The 13,286-nt window shown below is 40.2% G+C and overlaps 1 protein-coding gene across 1 annotated transcript in view; it reads right to left on the reverse strand.

The window, feature by feature from the left end:
* The window catches only part of Csnk2a1 (casein kinase 2 alpha 1), a 46,365-nt gene that overhangs the window by 26,185 nt on the left and 6,894 nt on the right, over positions 1-13,286 (reverse strand). Inside the window, 2 exon segments of the mRNA XM_035446845.1 lie at positions 358-567; positions 1,391-1,520. Coding sequence (XP_035302736.1) covers positions 358-458 — 101 coding nt within the window. The 5' untranslated portion in view covers positions 459-567; positions 1,391-1,520.

Here is a 13,286-nt window from a genome sequence, read left to right on the forward strand (position 1 = left end):
ACTCAGAAGCCCAGGCAAGCCCTAAACTTGTGATCTACCTGCCTCACTTCCCCAAGGTTCCATAATAGCAGCTAAAGCTTTAAGGCAAGCTGACAGCTAAGTCTTTGTTAGTACCCCCACACACAAAATATATACACCAGAGAAGGAATCACAATGACTGTTAGACAGCAAACCCAGAAACTGAGCTTGCCAAATGATCAACCTGCTGTGTGATAAACTTGTAGCCCCAACAAAGCAAGCTTGGCTTTGTCCTTGAGCTTTGGAGGGGGCAGGAAAGGCTTGCTGACATGAATTATTCAACAAATCTATAAGTACAACACTATGGGTGAGTACAGTGAAGTAAATGGAAATAATTACCCCCATTCCACCACATGTGACTCATAATCCCAATACTCTCGGGGTCTGTGTGTGTTAACATCTGTGTAAACTCTGGCCCTGCTTGGCACGGGTCCCGACATGTCAGACAGGTTGGCAGACAAAGCTGAACTTGATGTTTGAAGATCTGGCAGTTACTGTGTTCGGAGGCAGATGTGGATAAGACCTTGTTTCAGGCCTATTTTCTTCAAACTGCAGGAAAAAAAACGTAAAAAGACAAATTACTTTTTTAAAAGTATTTTGGGGGAAAACCATTTTACTAATTATTAATGATCCCAAATATACCTCTATGCTAAAATATTCCAGCTGTGCTAAAACTGATACAGATCCTAACTAAATTATGCAAAGTAGCCTGTAATCCACATGCAATGTTTGGATATTCTTTGTAAGATAACATGGAAGATAAAAATGGCACTAAGGGTAGATACAACAGTACCGTCACTGTTTACAAAAGGTATGCTTAAATGTTCTAGAATGGGGAGAAAGCCACCAGTTATCAGCTGATTCTAACATCTGACAGAACTAGGAAGAAACAACTCATATACCTTCAATATTATCTTATGTTGACCCTAATCATCTGGGAGATCTTACAGAATAATTAGCAGACACATAACATTGAGATTTTGCCAGGCAGTAGTAGCACAGGCCTTTAATCCTAGCATGCAGGAGGCAGAGGCAGGTGGATCTTTGTGAGTTTGAGGCTAGCCTGTCTACAGAGCTAGTTCAAAGACAGCCAGGGTTACACAGAGAAACCCTGTCTTGAAACACACACACACAAAAAAAGATATACTAAATTTCAAGTTGGTACTTTTCCTTTATAGGAACAAACAGTAAAAACTGCTATTGGCAGTGTGTGGCAGCACACACCTATAATTCTAGCACTTAGGAAGCCCAAGAGTTCTAGGTCATCATCAGCTATATACAGTTTGAGGTTAACGTGGGCAGGACACCCTGTCTCAGACAAAAACAAAACAAAAAATCATGCCAGGTATTAGATAGCAATAATGTATTTTACCTGAGTTAACATAACACCTAAATCTTCAGGAAAGCCCAACACACAAGAGGTAAAGGCAGGAGAATCAGGGAATTCAAGGTTAGCCCCAACTATTTGTCAAGTTAGGGGCCAGTATGGGCAATGAGACTGTCTAAAAAACAGAAACAAAAGCAAAACAAAAAATAAACAACAACAAAAAACAAGTCAACAATAAACCGGGATGCAGGGGGTCAGTACATTTTTGGAACTATGTTTGCTACCAAATCAAATATTCTCCTTGACAACTGTCTTCCTTCACTGAAGTCCCTGAAATACTTGTTGATCCCTGTATTAATGTGATAACTTCAGAAGAACATATCATCTATGTAGTTTTCCGGTTCATATGCCTAACTTCATTCAATTGTCAACCTGGTCTACACAAGATGTAGGCCGGCTAAGGCTATATAGCAAGACCCTGTCTCAAAACAACAAAACACCAGAAATCAAAAGGAAGCAAGTGACATGACAACTAATGATTACTCCTCTTGACTATTTTGTAGCACAGGGTAGATAACAATACTGAAAAACAGCATTGACAAAACTGGACATTAGAGGTAGATTAAAGTATTATGCTAAGGTAAAATTATGAAGTTGGTATAAAACCATATTAAGAAACATTCCTGAAATAACTATGTGTGTCCACACACACACACATATATATATAATATATATATATATAATTATATATATTATATATATATATATATATATATATAAAAACGTACCCATAAAAGATAAAATAGAAGAAAACATTACAATGGATAGGGTTTGGAAAGATGGCTCAGTCAGTAAAGTACTTACAAGGACCTGAGTTTGATTCCCAGATCCTTGTTTTTTTAAAACAAAAACAACAAAAAGCCAACCCAGCTAGATGTGGTGGTATATGCTTATAATTCTAGTGCTGGGACCCGGGTTTGGTTCCTAGGACTCAACTGTTGGGCTCACAGCCATCTGTAACTCCAGATCTGGGGGGATCTGAACACCCTCTTCTGGCCTCCACAGAACACATGCACACGGTGCACATATACACATGCAGACAAATACAGCATAAAATAAAAACAATCTTATTCCTACTTTCTTGTTGAGACTTCCTGGCCACCCCAGAACTCACTGTAGAGACAAAGCTGGCCTCAAGCTCACAGATTCACCTACCTCTGCCCCCCCACCCAAGTACTGGCATAAAGGTGTGGGTAACCACACCTGTCTATAAATAAAAGTTAAAAAAATAGGAGCTGGAGAGATGGCTCAGGGGTTAAGAGCACTGACTGCTCTTCCAGAGGTCCTGAGTTCAATTCCCAGCAACCACATGGTGGCTTACAACCATCTGTAATGTGATCTGGTGCTCTCTTCTGGCACGCCCTCCATACATGATAAATAAATAAATAAATCTTTAAAAAAATAAATAAAAATGCCATTGGCTACATAGTGAACTTGAGGCCAATATGGATTTCATGAGACCCTGTCTTAAATTTTAAAAGTTAATTTGATTTTTAAATTATTTTAAAAAATTAATACCATTTTATTTATTTATTTACTTTTGGTTTTCAAGGCTTGGCTGTCCTAGAACTCACTCTGTAGACTAGGTTGACCTGGAACTCACAGCTGGGAATCAAACCTGAGTCTTCTGGAAGAACAAATGTTCTGAACTGCTGAGCCAACCCTCTAGTCCTTTTTTATTATTACCATTATTAATATTTTGTTGTTTGAGACTGGGTCTCTCTGTATAGTCCTGGAGCTTGCTGTGTAGACCAAGATAGCCTTGAACTCACAGGGCTCTTCCTGCCTGCCTCCTTGTGCTAGAATTAAAAGTACATACCACCATACCTTGTTTCTCTGTTTTTTTTGTTTTGTTTTGTTTTGTTTTGTTTCGTTTGAGACAGGGTTCCTGTAAAATCCTGGCTGTCCTGGAACTCACTCTATAGACCAGGCTGGCCTCAAACTCACAGCCTGCCTCTGCCTCCTGAGTGCTAGGATTAATGGTGTGCACCACCAGGACTGAAGTCTATAGTAAGTACTACATCTGACAGGCGCTGCTGAGGTGTTAGGACTGCCAGACTCTCCAGCCTAAACACACTCACATGCACCTGCACACAAGTGTACCCGGACAGACAGTGCAAACATAAACACAAGAAAAAATAAATAGGGCTCTCAAGATGGCTTTGTAAATACATGTGCTTAGCACCAAGCCTTGAAAACAGAGTTTGACTTCCAGAACATACATGGTGGAAAGGGAGAACCACCAGGTGCCCCCTCCTTACAATAGGTAAATGTAATTATAAAAAGAAAAATGGTGCTGGAAAATTAAATTGAGGAAAAATTTGAGATTAATCAAACGGCTGGGTAGTGTTGCACGCTTTTAATCCCAGTACTTGAGGTCAGCCTGGTCTACAGAGTGAGTTCCAGGACAGCCAGGGCTACACGGAGAAACCCTGTCTCAAACAAACAAACAAACAAAAAACCAACAACAACAAAAAAGATTAACAAAACCAACAACTAGAATTCTGACAGTTCCCAGACTTTCTTTGACCTTCAAATCCCAAAGTTTCAACTGCACACTAAGAAAACTTCCTGTTCAAAACAATATATTTTCTCTGGTCTAAGGATCTGGTTTCGGAATATAACACTTATAAAAGCTATGGATGTAGCTCAGTGATAGAACACTTGCATATGGACCTAGTTTGATACTTAGCATAGCTCCCTAAAAAAATTACTCTAAAGCTCGGCATGAATGGCACATGCCTATAATACCACCACTCAAGAGGAAGAATACAAGTCCCAAGACAGTCAGGACTACAAAGAAAGATCTAATTCCATAAAGGGCCACAATAATACAACTTACCCAAGGAGGAACCCACAGGACATTTATCTTTAGATTACAATCCTAGCACACAAATGGGCCTTCTGCTTTTATTCCTACCTACAAAATATACAGCATTATTGCTTCAAAGGCAATGCAAAAGTATTTCTAATATACAACAAACTTATGAAAAATGGCAAAACAAAAACATTAGCATTTGACGCCTCAGTGTAAATTTTATTTTTCCATCTTTAAGTCAGAAAACTAATATCAATGTTAAATAAATGACACAGCAACAGTGGGATGTCTTCCAACAAAGCGAACCATTTATTTTTTAAAAAAGGAAGGGGGGCGGTGGGCAGTGGTGGTGCGTGCCTTTAATCCCAGCCCTTGGGAGGCAGAGGCAGGTGGATCTCTGTGAGTTTGAGGCCAGCCTGGTGTACAGAGTGAGTGCCAGGACAGCCTCCAAAGCCACAGAGAAACCCTGTCTCACAAAACAAAAACAAAAACAAAAAAAAAAAAAGGAAGGGGGGCTGGAGAGATGGCTCAGTGGTTAAGAGTACAGCTGCTCCTCCAGAGACCCTAAGTTCAATTCCCAGCACCCACATGGTGGTTCACAACCATTTGTAATGAGATCTGGTGCCCTCTTCTGGCCTGCAGGCATACATGTAGGCAGAACACCGTATACACAACAAACAAATAAATAAATACATAAATCTTTAAAAGAATAAAAATAAAAAAGGAAGAAACCAAGTTGTTAACATACTACTACCCCAAAAACTAATGGGCAAAAAAGTCATTACCTGTGCATTTTATCTTTTCATCAGACAACAGTCTTAGTGTGAAACTTAATCCCACTGGCCACCATTCTCTGGAAGCCGAGGAGAGAAAACTGTGAGACCTACAGTGATCTAAAGTAGAACTCAGCATTTACATCTGTAATAATCACTGCTACCATTTGAATGTCTCTTAAAGTAGGCGTAGCATGCATGAGATGCATACTCTCAGGTTCAGGTTAAATAACCTGTCTACCCCATTACAGGAGTACTAAATAGAAAAAAAGAATAGGTTTGAACCCAAGTCTATTTAGGATTTTTATTAAAATCAATACCAGGTCCTTAAATTCTACAAATGGACCTTTTTAAAAAAACAAAACAACAACATGCTGGGTGTTGGTGGCACACCCCTTTAATAAATAGAGGTAGGCGGATCGGATCGCTCTGTGAGTTCAAGGCCAGCCTGGTCTACCAAGAGAGTTCCAGGACAGGCTCCAAAACAATACAGAGAAAACCTGTTCCAGAAAAACAAAAAAACAAACAATAAATAAACAAAAAGACAGGATCTTGCTAGGTAGCCCTGGCAGGTTGGTCTGGAGCTCTCTATGTAAACCAGGCTGGCTTGGAACTCAAATTCACCTGCCTCTGCCTCCTGAGTACTAGGTGCAAACTGATTTTTTAACAGCTACCAAAACCACTGCCATGTTGGATGTAGTAGTGCATGCCTTTAATCTGAGCACTATGAAAGCAGAGGCAAGCAGATCTCTGGGAGTACAAGGTCAGCCTGGTCTATATAGTGAGTTCTAGGCCAACCAGGGATAAACCCAAACTAAAGCTACTGTCTTGAGTTACAGTAGATGTAAGGTGAGGTATAGATGGTGTGGCTATCTGAGATGCCTTTAAAACAAAGCTTTCATTTTAGAGATGTATGAAGGTGATCACCTTAGCACATGTCTTCTAGAAACTGTCATATATGATGGCTGTACAAAACAAAAACCAGGTACACAACTACATGTTAACTACAGGCGAACACAAGTAGCTGCCAGTGGATATTTAAGTCCTTAGGAATAATATCTGAAAATTCTTCAGTACACCATAAGTGTGAAATGCAACATTTTGGGAGGAAAACTGGTCAGAAAGACAGATGAATAGAAACAAACAATGAAAATAATCTCCAACTACTGGGCAGTGGTGGTGTACACCTTCAATATTCCAACACTTGAAAGGCAGAGATAGGTGGCTCTCTGTGAGTTTAAGACCAGCCTGGTCTACATGGCGAGTTCCAGGACAGGCTCCAAAGCTACAGAGAAATGACGACGACAAAGACGAAGAAAGAAGAAGAAAGGAGGAGGAGGAAATAATCTAATCTCCAACTAAATTACACAGGGAAAAAAATGTTTAAAAATTTACTGTTTTGATTACCAGGCTTTGTTTTTTAAAGGTTGAGGGTTGGGAAGAGTGCTTGTCTAGTATGTGCAGGCCACAGACAGGTTCAACCTTCAGTACCAGAGACAAAAATCAAAGAAAATGAGACAAAAAAGTCTGGAGATTGAGGCTACAGTTCAACTATGAGCACTTACCTAGCATGTTCAAGGCCTTAGGTTCAACCAACAACAACACACACCCCAAAAAAGAACTTTTCACTGTGCATTATGGTTTACCTGTAATCTCAGCATGCAGGAGACTCAGACAGAAGGATCACCTTAAATTAAAGGCCAACCTTGGTTATACAGCCAAGATCCTGTCTCAAAAAACACCAACCCCAAAAGGAAAGAAAACAAAGATAAGTCAGAGTTTATGACATATGCCAGGCATGGTGGTTATGTGCCTGTAAGCCTTATACTTTGGAGACAGTCCTTACAAGTTCAAGGCCAACCTGCTCTATACTATATTATCAAGTTCCAGGATAGACAGAGAGATACAGTGAGACCACATCTCAAAGACAAGCAAACAAGCAAAAGTACTTGTAAACAAAGAGTCTATTGGGCCAGCCAAATGGCTGTTGAGTTCAATCTGAAGGATCCACATGGTACAAATTAAAAACTGACTCCCAAAAGTTATCCTCTGATCTACACACACACCAAGAGTTCATCCCCATTTGCAACAAATCATATCAGTTCTATAAAAACAGAAAAGAATTTATGTCTTAGCTAGATGTAGTGGCTCATAATTGTAATTCCCAGGACTTGGGAGACTAAGACAGGAGGCTTGCTGAGTTCAGAGCCAGTCTGGGCTAACACAGTGAGTACCATATTACTCTGGGCTACAGAGTATGTCCCTATTGCATCACTCTCCCTATTCCACAGTTTATGGCTTAAAAATATACAGCAAAGCCAGAGGTATATATAGCTCAGTGGTAATGCTTATCTAGCATGGGCAAGACCCAGGGTTCACTCCCTAGCATGTTGTCCTACCCCCTAAAGAACAAAATCCACCTCTACCACCGCCCCTCCCCCAAATCAAAGCAAAGCCAGGCATGGTGGCCTATGTTCTCCAATGCCAGCACTCAAGAGGCAGAGAAAGAAAAAGCACTGAAAGTTCTACACCAGTCTGGTCTACATAGAGAATGGCTCAGTGAGTAAAGGCAGCTGTAGCCTAACAACCTGAGCTCAAACCCCGGATACCTCGCGGTAGAAGAGAAACTACTCCCAAATATTGTTCTCTAACCTCCACTCATACACATGGCACAGTTATGCATTCAAACACAAAAGTAAAAAAGCCAACAAAAATGGGTCAAGGGTGTGTGTGTGTGTGTGTGTGTGTGTGTGTGTGTACGTACACCCCAGTGATAGGACACTCACATAACATTAAAAATAAAAAAGCAGTAGGGGCCTGGTGATATATGCCTACAATCCTAGAGCATGGAGGCTGAAGCAGAAGGATCTCAAGCACATTCCAGGCTAGCCAGAACTACATGAAAAGAGCCCACTTATAAACAATCCAAGTTTAGTGGACATGCCTTTGATCCCAGCACTCAAGAAGCAGAGGCAGGTCAATCTCTGAGTCTGAGGCCATCCTGATCTACACAGAATTCCAGGACAGTCAGGACTACAAAAAAAAAAACCACCCAAAATAAAAACAAATTCATATACCAGGCAGTGGAAGCACACGGCTTTAATTTCAGCACTCAGGAGGCAGAGGCAGAGGCAGGTAGATCTTTGTGAGTTTGAGCTCAGTCTGGTTTACAAAGTTCAGGAAACCCTGTCTCGAAAACAAAAACCAAAACCAACTAAACAAACAAAAAGCCCAAATTCATAAAAACAAGAGACTACAGTATAGCCGGGCATTGGTGGCTCAGGCCTTTAATCCCAGCACTCCGGAGGCAGAGGCAGGCGGATCTCTGTGAGTTCAAGGCCAGCCTGTTCTACAGAGCAAGTTCCAGGACAACCTCCAAAGCAATACAGAGAAACCCTGTCTCGAAAAACCAAAACGAGAGAATGTAATATAGAAAAGATGCTATAGCTACATTTGTAATACAGTATAGGCAATTCCCAGTCTATGATTACAGTAGCACTGAAAACACCTCTGAGTGCTGGAGAGATGGCTCAGGGTCTGAGTGCATACTGCTCTTACAGGACAGGAGTTCAGTTCCTGATACTTATTTCAGGTGGCTCACCACTGCCTGTAACTTAGATCCAGTGGATACTCTGTCCTCCTAGGCACCTACACTCACATGCACATATCCCCATATAGACTAATACAAATAATTACACATAGTTAAAAGTGTGGTGATATATTGTTTATGATTTAGTAAAGCCACTGGAGATCAAAACAGCAAAGTAACCATGCTAGTTAGCCATAAAAGTCAGGCACACACCTTTAATCCCAGGACTCAGGAGACAGGCAGATGGATTCTGAGTTCAAGACCACCCAGGGCTACACAAGATTGAATTTAATCCCAGCACTAGAGAGGTATATAAAATAGGAGCAGGGTCTTCAGTGGTCAGTCTCGGGATTATTCTCCAGCCACGCTGAGAAGCAGCAGTCTGAGGCTTCATCAGCGCTTTCAGCCCGAGGTAGAGGTTAAGAGCTAGTAGCTTGGCTGCTTTGCTTCTCTGATCTTCAGCTTGAAGTTTGAACCCCAATATCTATCTTTGGGTCTTTTATCATGTTACACAATTTTTTTTAAAAAAAGAAATACCTCTAATCAAAGGCCATGTATTTACAGATGACAAACCTAGAATTCTTCCTGAGTCTGAAACAAGATGAATTAAATCTAGAAGCAAAAGAATCCTAGATATTGGGGAATAAAAAAAACAGCAAGAATCTTAGATCTGTCAAAACTATGCAACATATACTGTCCCTGGGTAATGGAGGCAACCCACACGGGGCCTGATTTACATACTAATCTACACCTAAGCAGCAAGCAATTCAGTACTTCACTCACCCAGCAGGCCATACCAGAAACAAGATGTACAAGTCAAGAGTTTCTTTAAAAATATAAGAACTCTTGGCATCAGAAAATGAAAATCAAAAATAAAGAGCAGCAATATCAGCAATGACATATTAGCTGGTGATTTCATTAATAATCTTCATGAGAATCTTTTGAGGTGTATATAGGGCGCTAACTCCATTTCACAAATGAAGAAACTGAATAACAATAAATAAATCATCCCATGTAGCTATTACTCCAGCTGTAGAGGAGACAAAATCAAGACTTGAGAGATTATGAGCTTTGTCCTCAACTCTCCCAGAGTAGAGTTCTTCCTATTAGCTTCCTAGTCCTCCCACCCCCCTAGCAACTTCAGCTAATTCTAAATCCCATTCTCTCCCATCCAGTTCCTACAGCTGTCTTAGAAATCACACCCAGAGCACAAAGTATTGTCCTCATGGTACCACTAAAAGCTACTAACCTGAGACACAGTGTATTTATTATGACAAAATGCTAGCCAATTGTGACGTTGAAGGTAAGGGCATCTGGTGGACCTTAGTATAGCAAGCATTCAGGGGCTGCTGAATGAACATCATTTGACTAGTCCAAATGGCTACTTTATATGTTCTTATACAAAAATGACACTAATAAATTACCCCCCCCCCATTTTAGAGGGAATATCTTTTCCTTTTTTTTTTTCAAGACAGGGTTTCTCTGTGTAGCTTTGGAGCCTGTCCTGGAACTAGCTCTTGTAGACCAGGCTGATCTTGAACTCACAGAGATCCGCCTGCCTCTGCCTCCCGAGTGCTGGGATTGGATTAAAGGCATGCACCACCAATGCCCGGCGAGTATCTTTTCTTTTCTTTTTTTTTAAAAAGATTTTATTTATTATGCATACAACATTCTGCTTCCATTCTGAACACCAGAAGAGGGCACCAGATCTCATAACGGATGGTTGTGAGCTACCATGTAGTTGCTGGGAATTGAACTCAGGACCTCTGGAAGAGCAGTCAGTGCTCTTAACCTCTGAGCCATCTCTCCAGCCCCGAGTATCTTTTCTTTAAACAGGACATACCATGTTATTGTAGATAAATAGTATGTAACACATACTATATAATATTAGATTGCCTCTATCACACAGGCACACACCCAAGCCTTATCTTCTGTTTATAGAGGCCAGAAAGTGGCATCAAATGCCTTGGAAGTGGAGTTACAGTTGTAAACCACTATGTGGATGCTAGGAATTGAACTCAGGCCCTCTTAGAAGAGTAGCCAGTGTTCTCAACTGCTGAGCCATCTCTCCAGCCCCACCCATTCATTTTTAATAGGGTGATTTTCTTAAAATTCACAGAACATCAGTGAGATAGCTAAATTGAGAAATGCCCATTAGAGCATTAGTCATAACTAGAAAATTTCAAAGTGTTCACTTTTCTAAGCAGACTAAAATGTTTCAGCTAATAAAAGCCACTCAGAAAAACTCACAAGACTCAGTGTTAAAAGAATAGACGAAAGGTATTTGAAATCTAACATAAACAAATTAAAAGATTACTCTAATCATTATACTTAATTCTAAAATTTTCAGATAACGATATTTTTTTCATGTAAGAAAACAGCATCACAAATGTAAAAGGAGCTCATCCACCATAGCAACTGTTGTTAAGTAAAATCTAAGGCTAAAAAACAAATTTTGCAGAAACCAATAGAACACCACTTCTAGCTTTATCTTGTGATTATCTATTACCTAAAACTTTTTAAAAAGACTCAATACTTGATTTCTATAATGTCTGGTCAACTGCTGAATTCTGATCTGTAACAAAATATTTAAATATTTGCTAGAAATTACCACTTGTTTCTTTTGTGTGGGAAAAAAAATCCCACTGTTCACTTTGCTAAGCAGACTAAAATGTTTCAGCTAATAAAAAGCCACTCAGAAAAACTTCTAAGACCACAGTGTTAAAAGAACAGATGAAGTGGGGACATTTGAGATATGACACATTTAAATTTTAAAAGATTTGTGCCTATAATCTGAGCACTTGGGAGGTTCAGAGATGAAGAGCAGAAACTCAATATCATCCTCAGCTACTTAGTGAATTTGAGACTAGCCTGGGCTACAAGAGATAGGCTCAAAAAAAAAAAAAAGGTGAAAGGAATGTGAAGCATGATTGCACAAATCTTTAATGACAGCATTCAGGAGGCAGAAGCATGCAGACAGGGTTCAAGACCAGTCTGATCTACACTGTTGAGATCCAGGTCAATCGGTTACATACTTAAACTTTGTCTCAAAAACACAATCTCACATTCTATAACCCAAATAGCTGCCACTTTTTCTTAATAATTCTAAAGTAATTTCCTCATTCAAATAGCTAGCTAGAGTTGGGAATGGGTCTCAGCTAGTAGAGTGCTTGTCTAGCATGCATGAAGCCCTGAGTTTTGATTCCTGACGGGACAAAAACCAGATATAGTGGTGAGTACCTAGAATGGTACTTATAATCCCAGCACATTCAAGGGCAGCCTAGGCTATATGAGACCCTACCTCAAAATAAGTAAGAAAACAACAACAAAAAAAAAACACAAAAAGGAAAAATTAAACAAGCTGACTGGGTCAGGTATGGTAGTTTGTACCCGAATTCCTGCTCTCAAGAGGCCAGCAGCAGGACCGCCAAGAGTTTGAGATCAGTTTGGCCTACATAGTGAGACCCTGTCTCAAACAAGCTAAAAACCCCTAAGGAAACAAACAAAAAACTAAAAGGTAAAGCTAGTTGGCCTACACTTCTATGCTTGCTCTCTCTCTCTCAATCCCCCCCCCCCCCCGTGTGTGTGTGTTTGTGTGTGTGTGTGTGTGCGCACATCCAATAGGTAACAAATATGCCATTTTGAAATCATCCATCTTAGGAGCCCAAAGAAATTTAGGCTTAAGCACTCATAATTCTTTTTTTTTTTTCCTTTTCTTTTTTCCGAGACAGGGTTTCTCTGTGGCTTTGGAGGCTGTCCTGGAACTAGCTCTTTGTAGACCAGGCTGGTCTCGAACTCACAGAGATCCACCTGCCTCTGTCTCCTGAGTTCTGGGATTAAAGGCGTGAGCCACCAACACCCGGGTCTTTTTTTTCTTTAACATGTATTTATTATATATAGAGTGTATATACATGCCTGCATGTATCCCTGGAGGTCAGAAGAGGGTACCAGACCTCATGACAGATGGTAGTAAGCCACCATGTGGTTTGGTTGCTAGGAATTGAACTCACGACCTCTGGAAGAATAGCCAGAATGCTCTTAACCTCTGAGCCATCTCTCCAGCCCAGCAGTCTTTATTCTTGTACAAGAAAGATGGTCCTAGTCACTCAGTGAATTATGATTGAGACAGCATCTTTCTACATAGCCCTGCTCTCCTGCAACTTACTATGTAAACCAAGCTGGCCTTGAACTCACAGAGAGAAAGAAATCCACCAGCCTCTGCTTCCCAAGAATTGAGATTAAGGCTGTGCACCATGACACCTGGATTGTAGTTTTAAAGGAGGTATTACAAGCATTATTAATTACTGTCTGAAAATGCTAAGGCCTTAACAAATTAAATGGCATATCACATCAGATTTGCAGTGAATTTCTGCAATTATATATTTACACACACATCACTATAAATGTTGTAAACAGTTAATATGTCGGGGACATCTTCTGTACTAGGTATAACGCTAAATGTGTTTATATAGTCTCTCAACTAATCCTCACAATGATTCAATGAAGGAGCAGGAGAACTAACTGTATAGTCCCAGGTATTTTAGAGTGCTCATAGAACACAGGTCCAAAGCTATGACTACTACCTTTGACCAGCTCTAGGACATCTATGTTGCCCTTCAGAGGATAATTTTCCTTACTGTAAAGTCTAAATACCAAACTCAAACCCATAATCTCAAAAGTCCTTCATACCCTGAAATGTTA

The sequence above is a fragment of the Cricetulus griseus genome, chromosome 6, assembly GCF_003668045.3.
Source record: "Cricetulus griseus strain 17A/GY chromosome 6, alternate assembly CriGri-PICRH-1.0, whole genome shotgun sequence".
Lineage (NCBI taxonomy): Eukaryota > Metazoa > Chordata > Mammalia > Rodentia > Cricetidae > Cricetulus > Cricetulus griseus.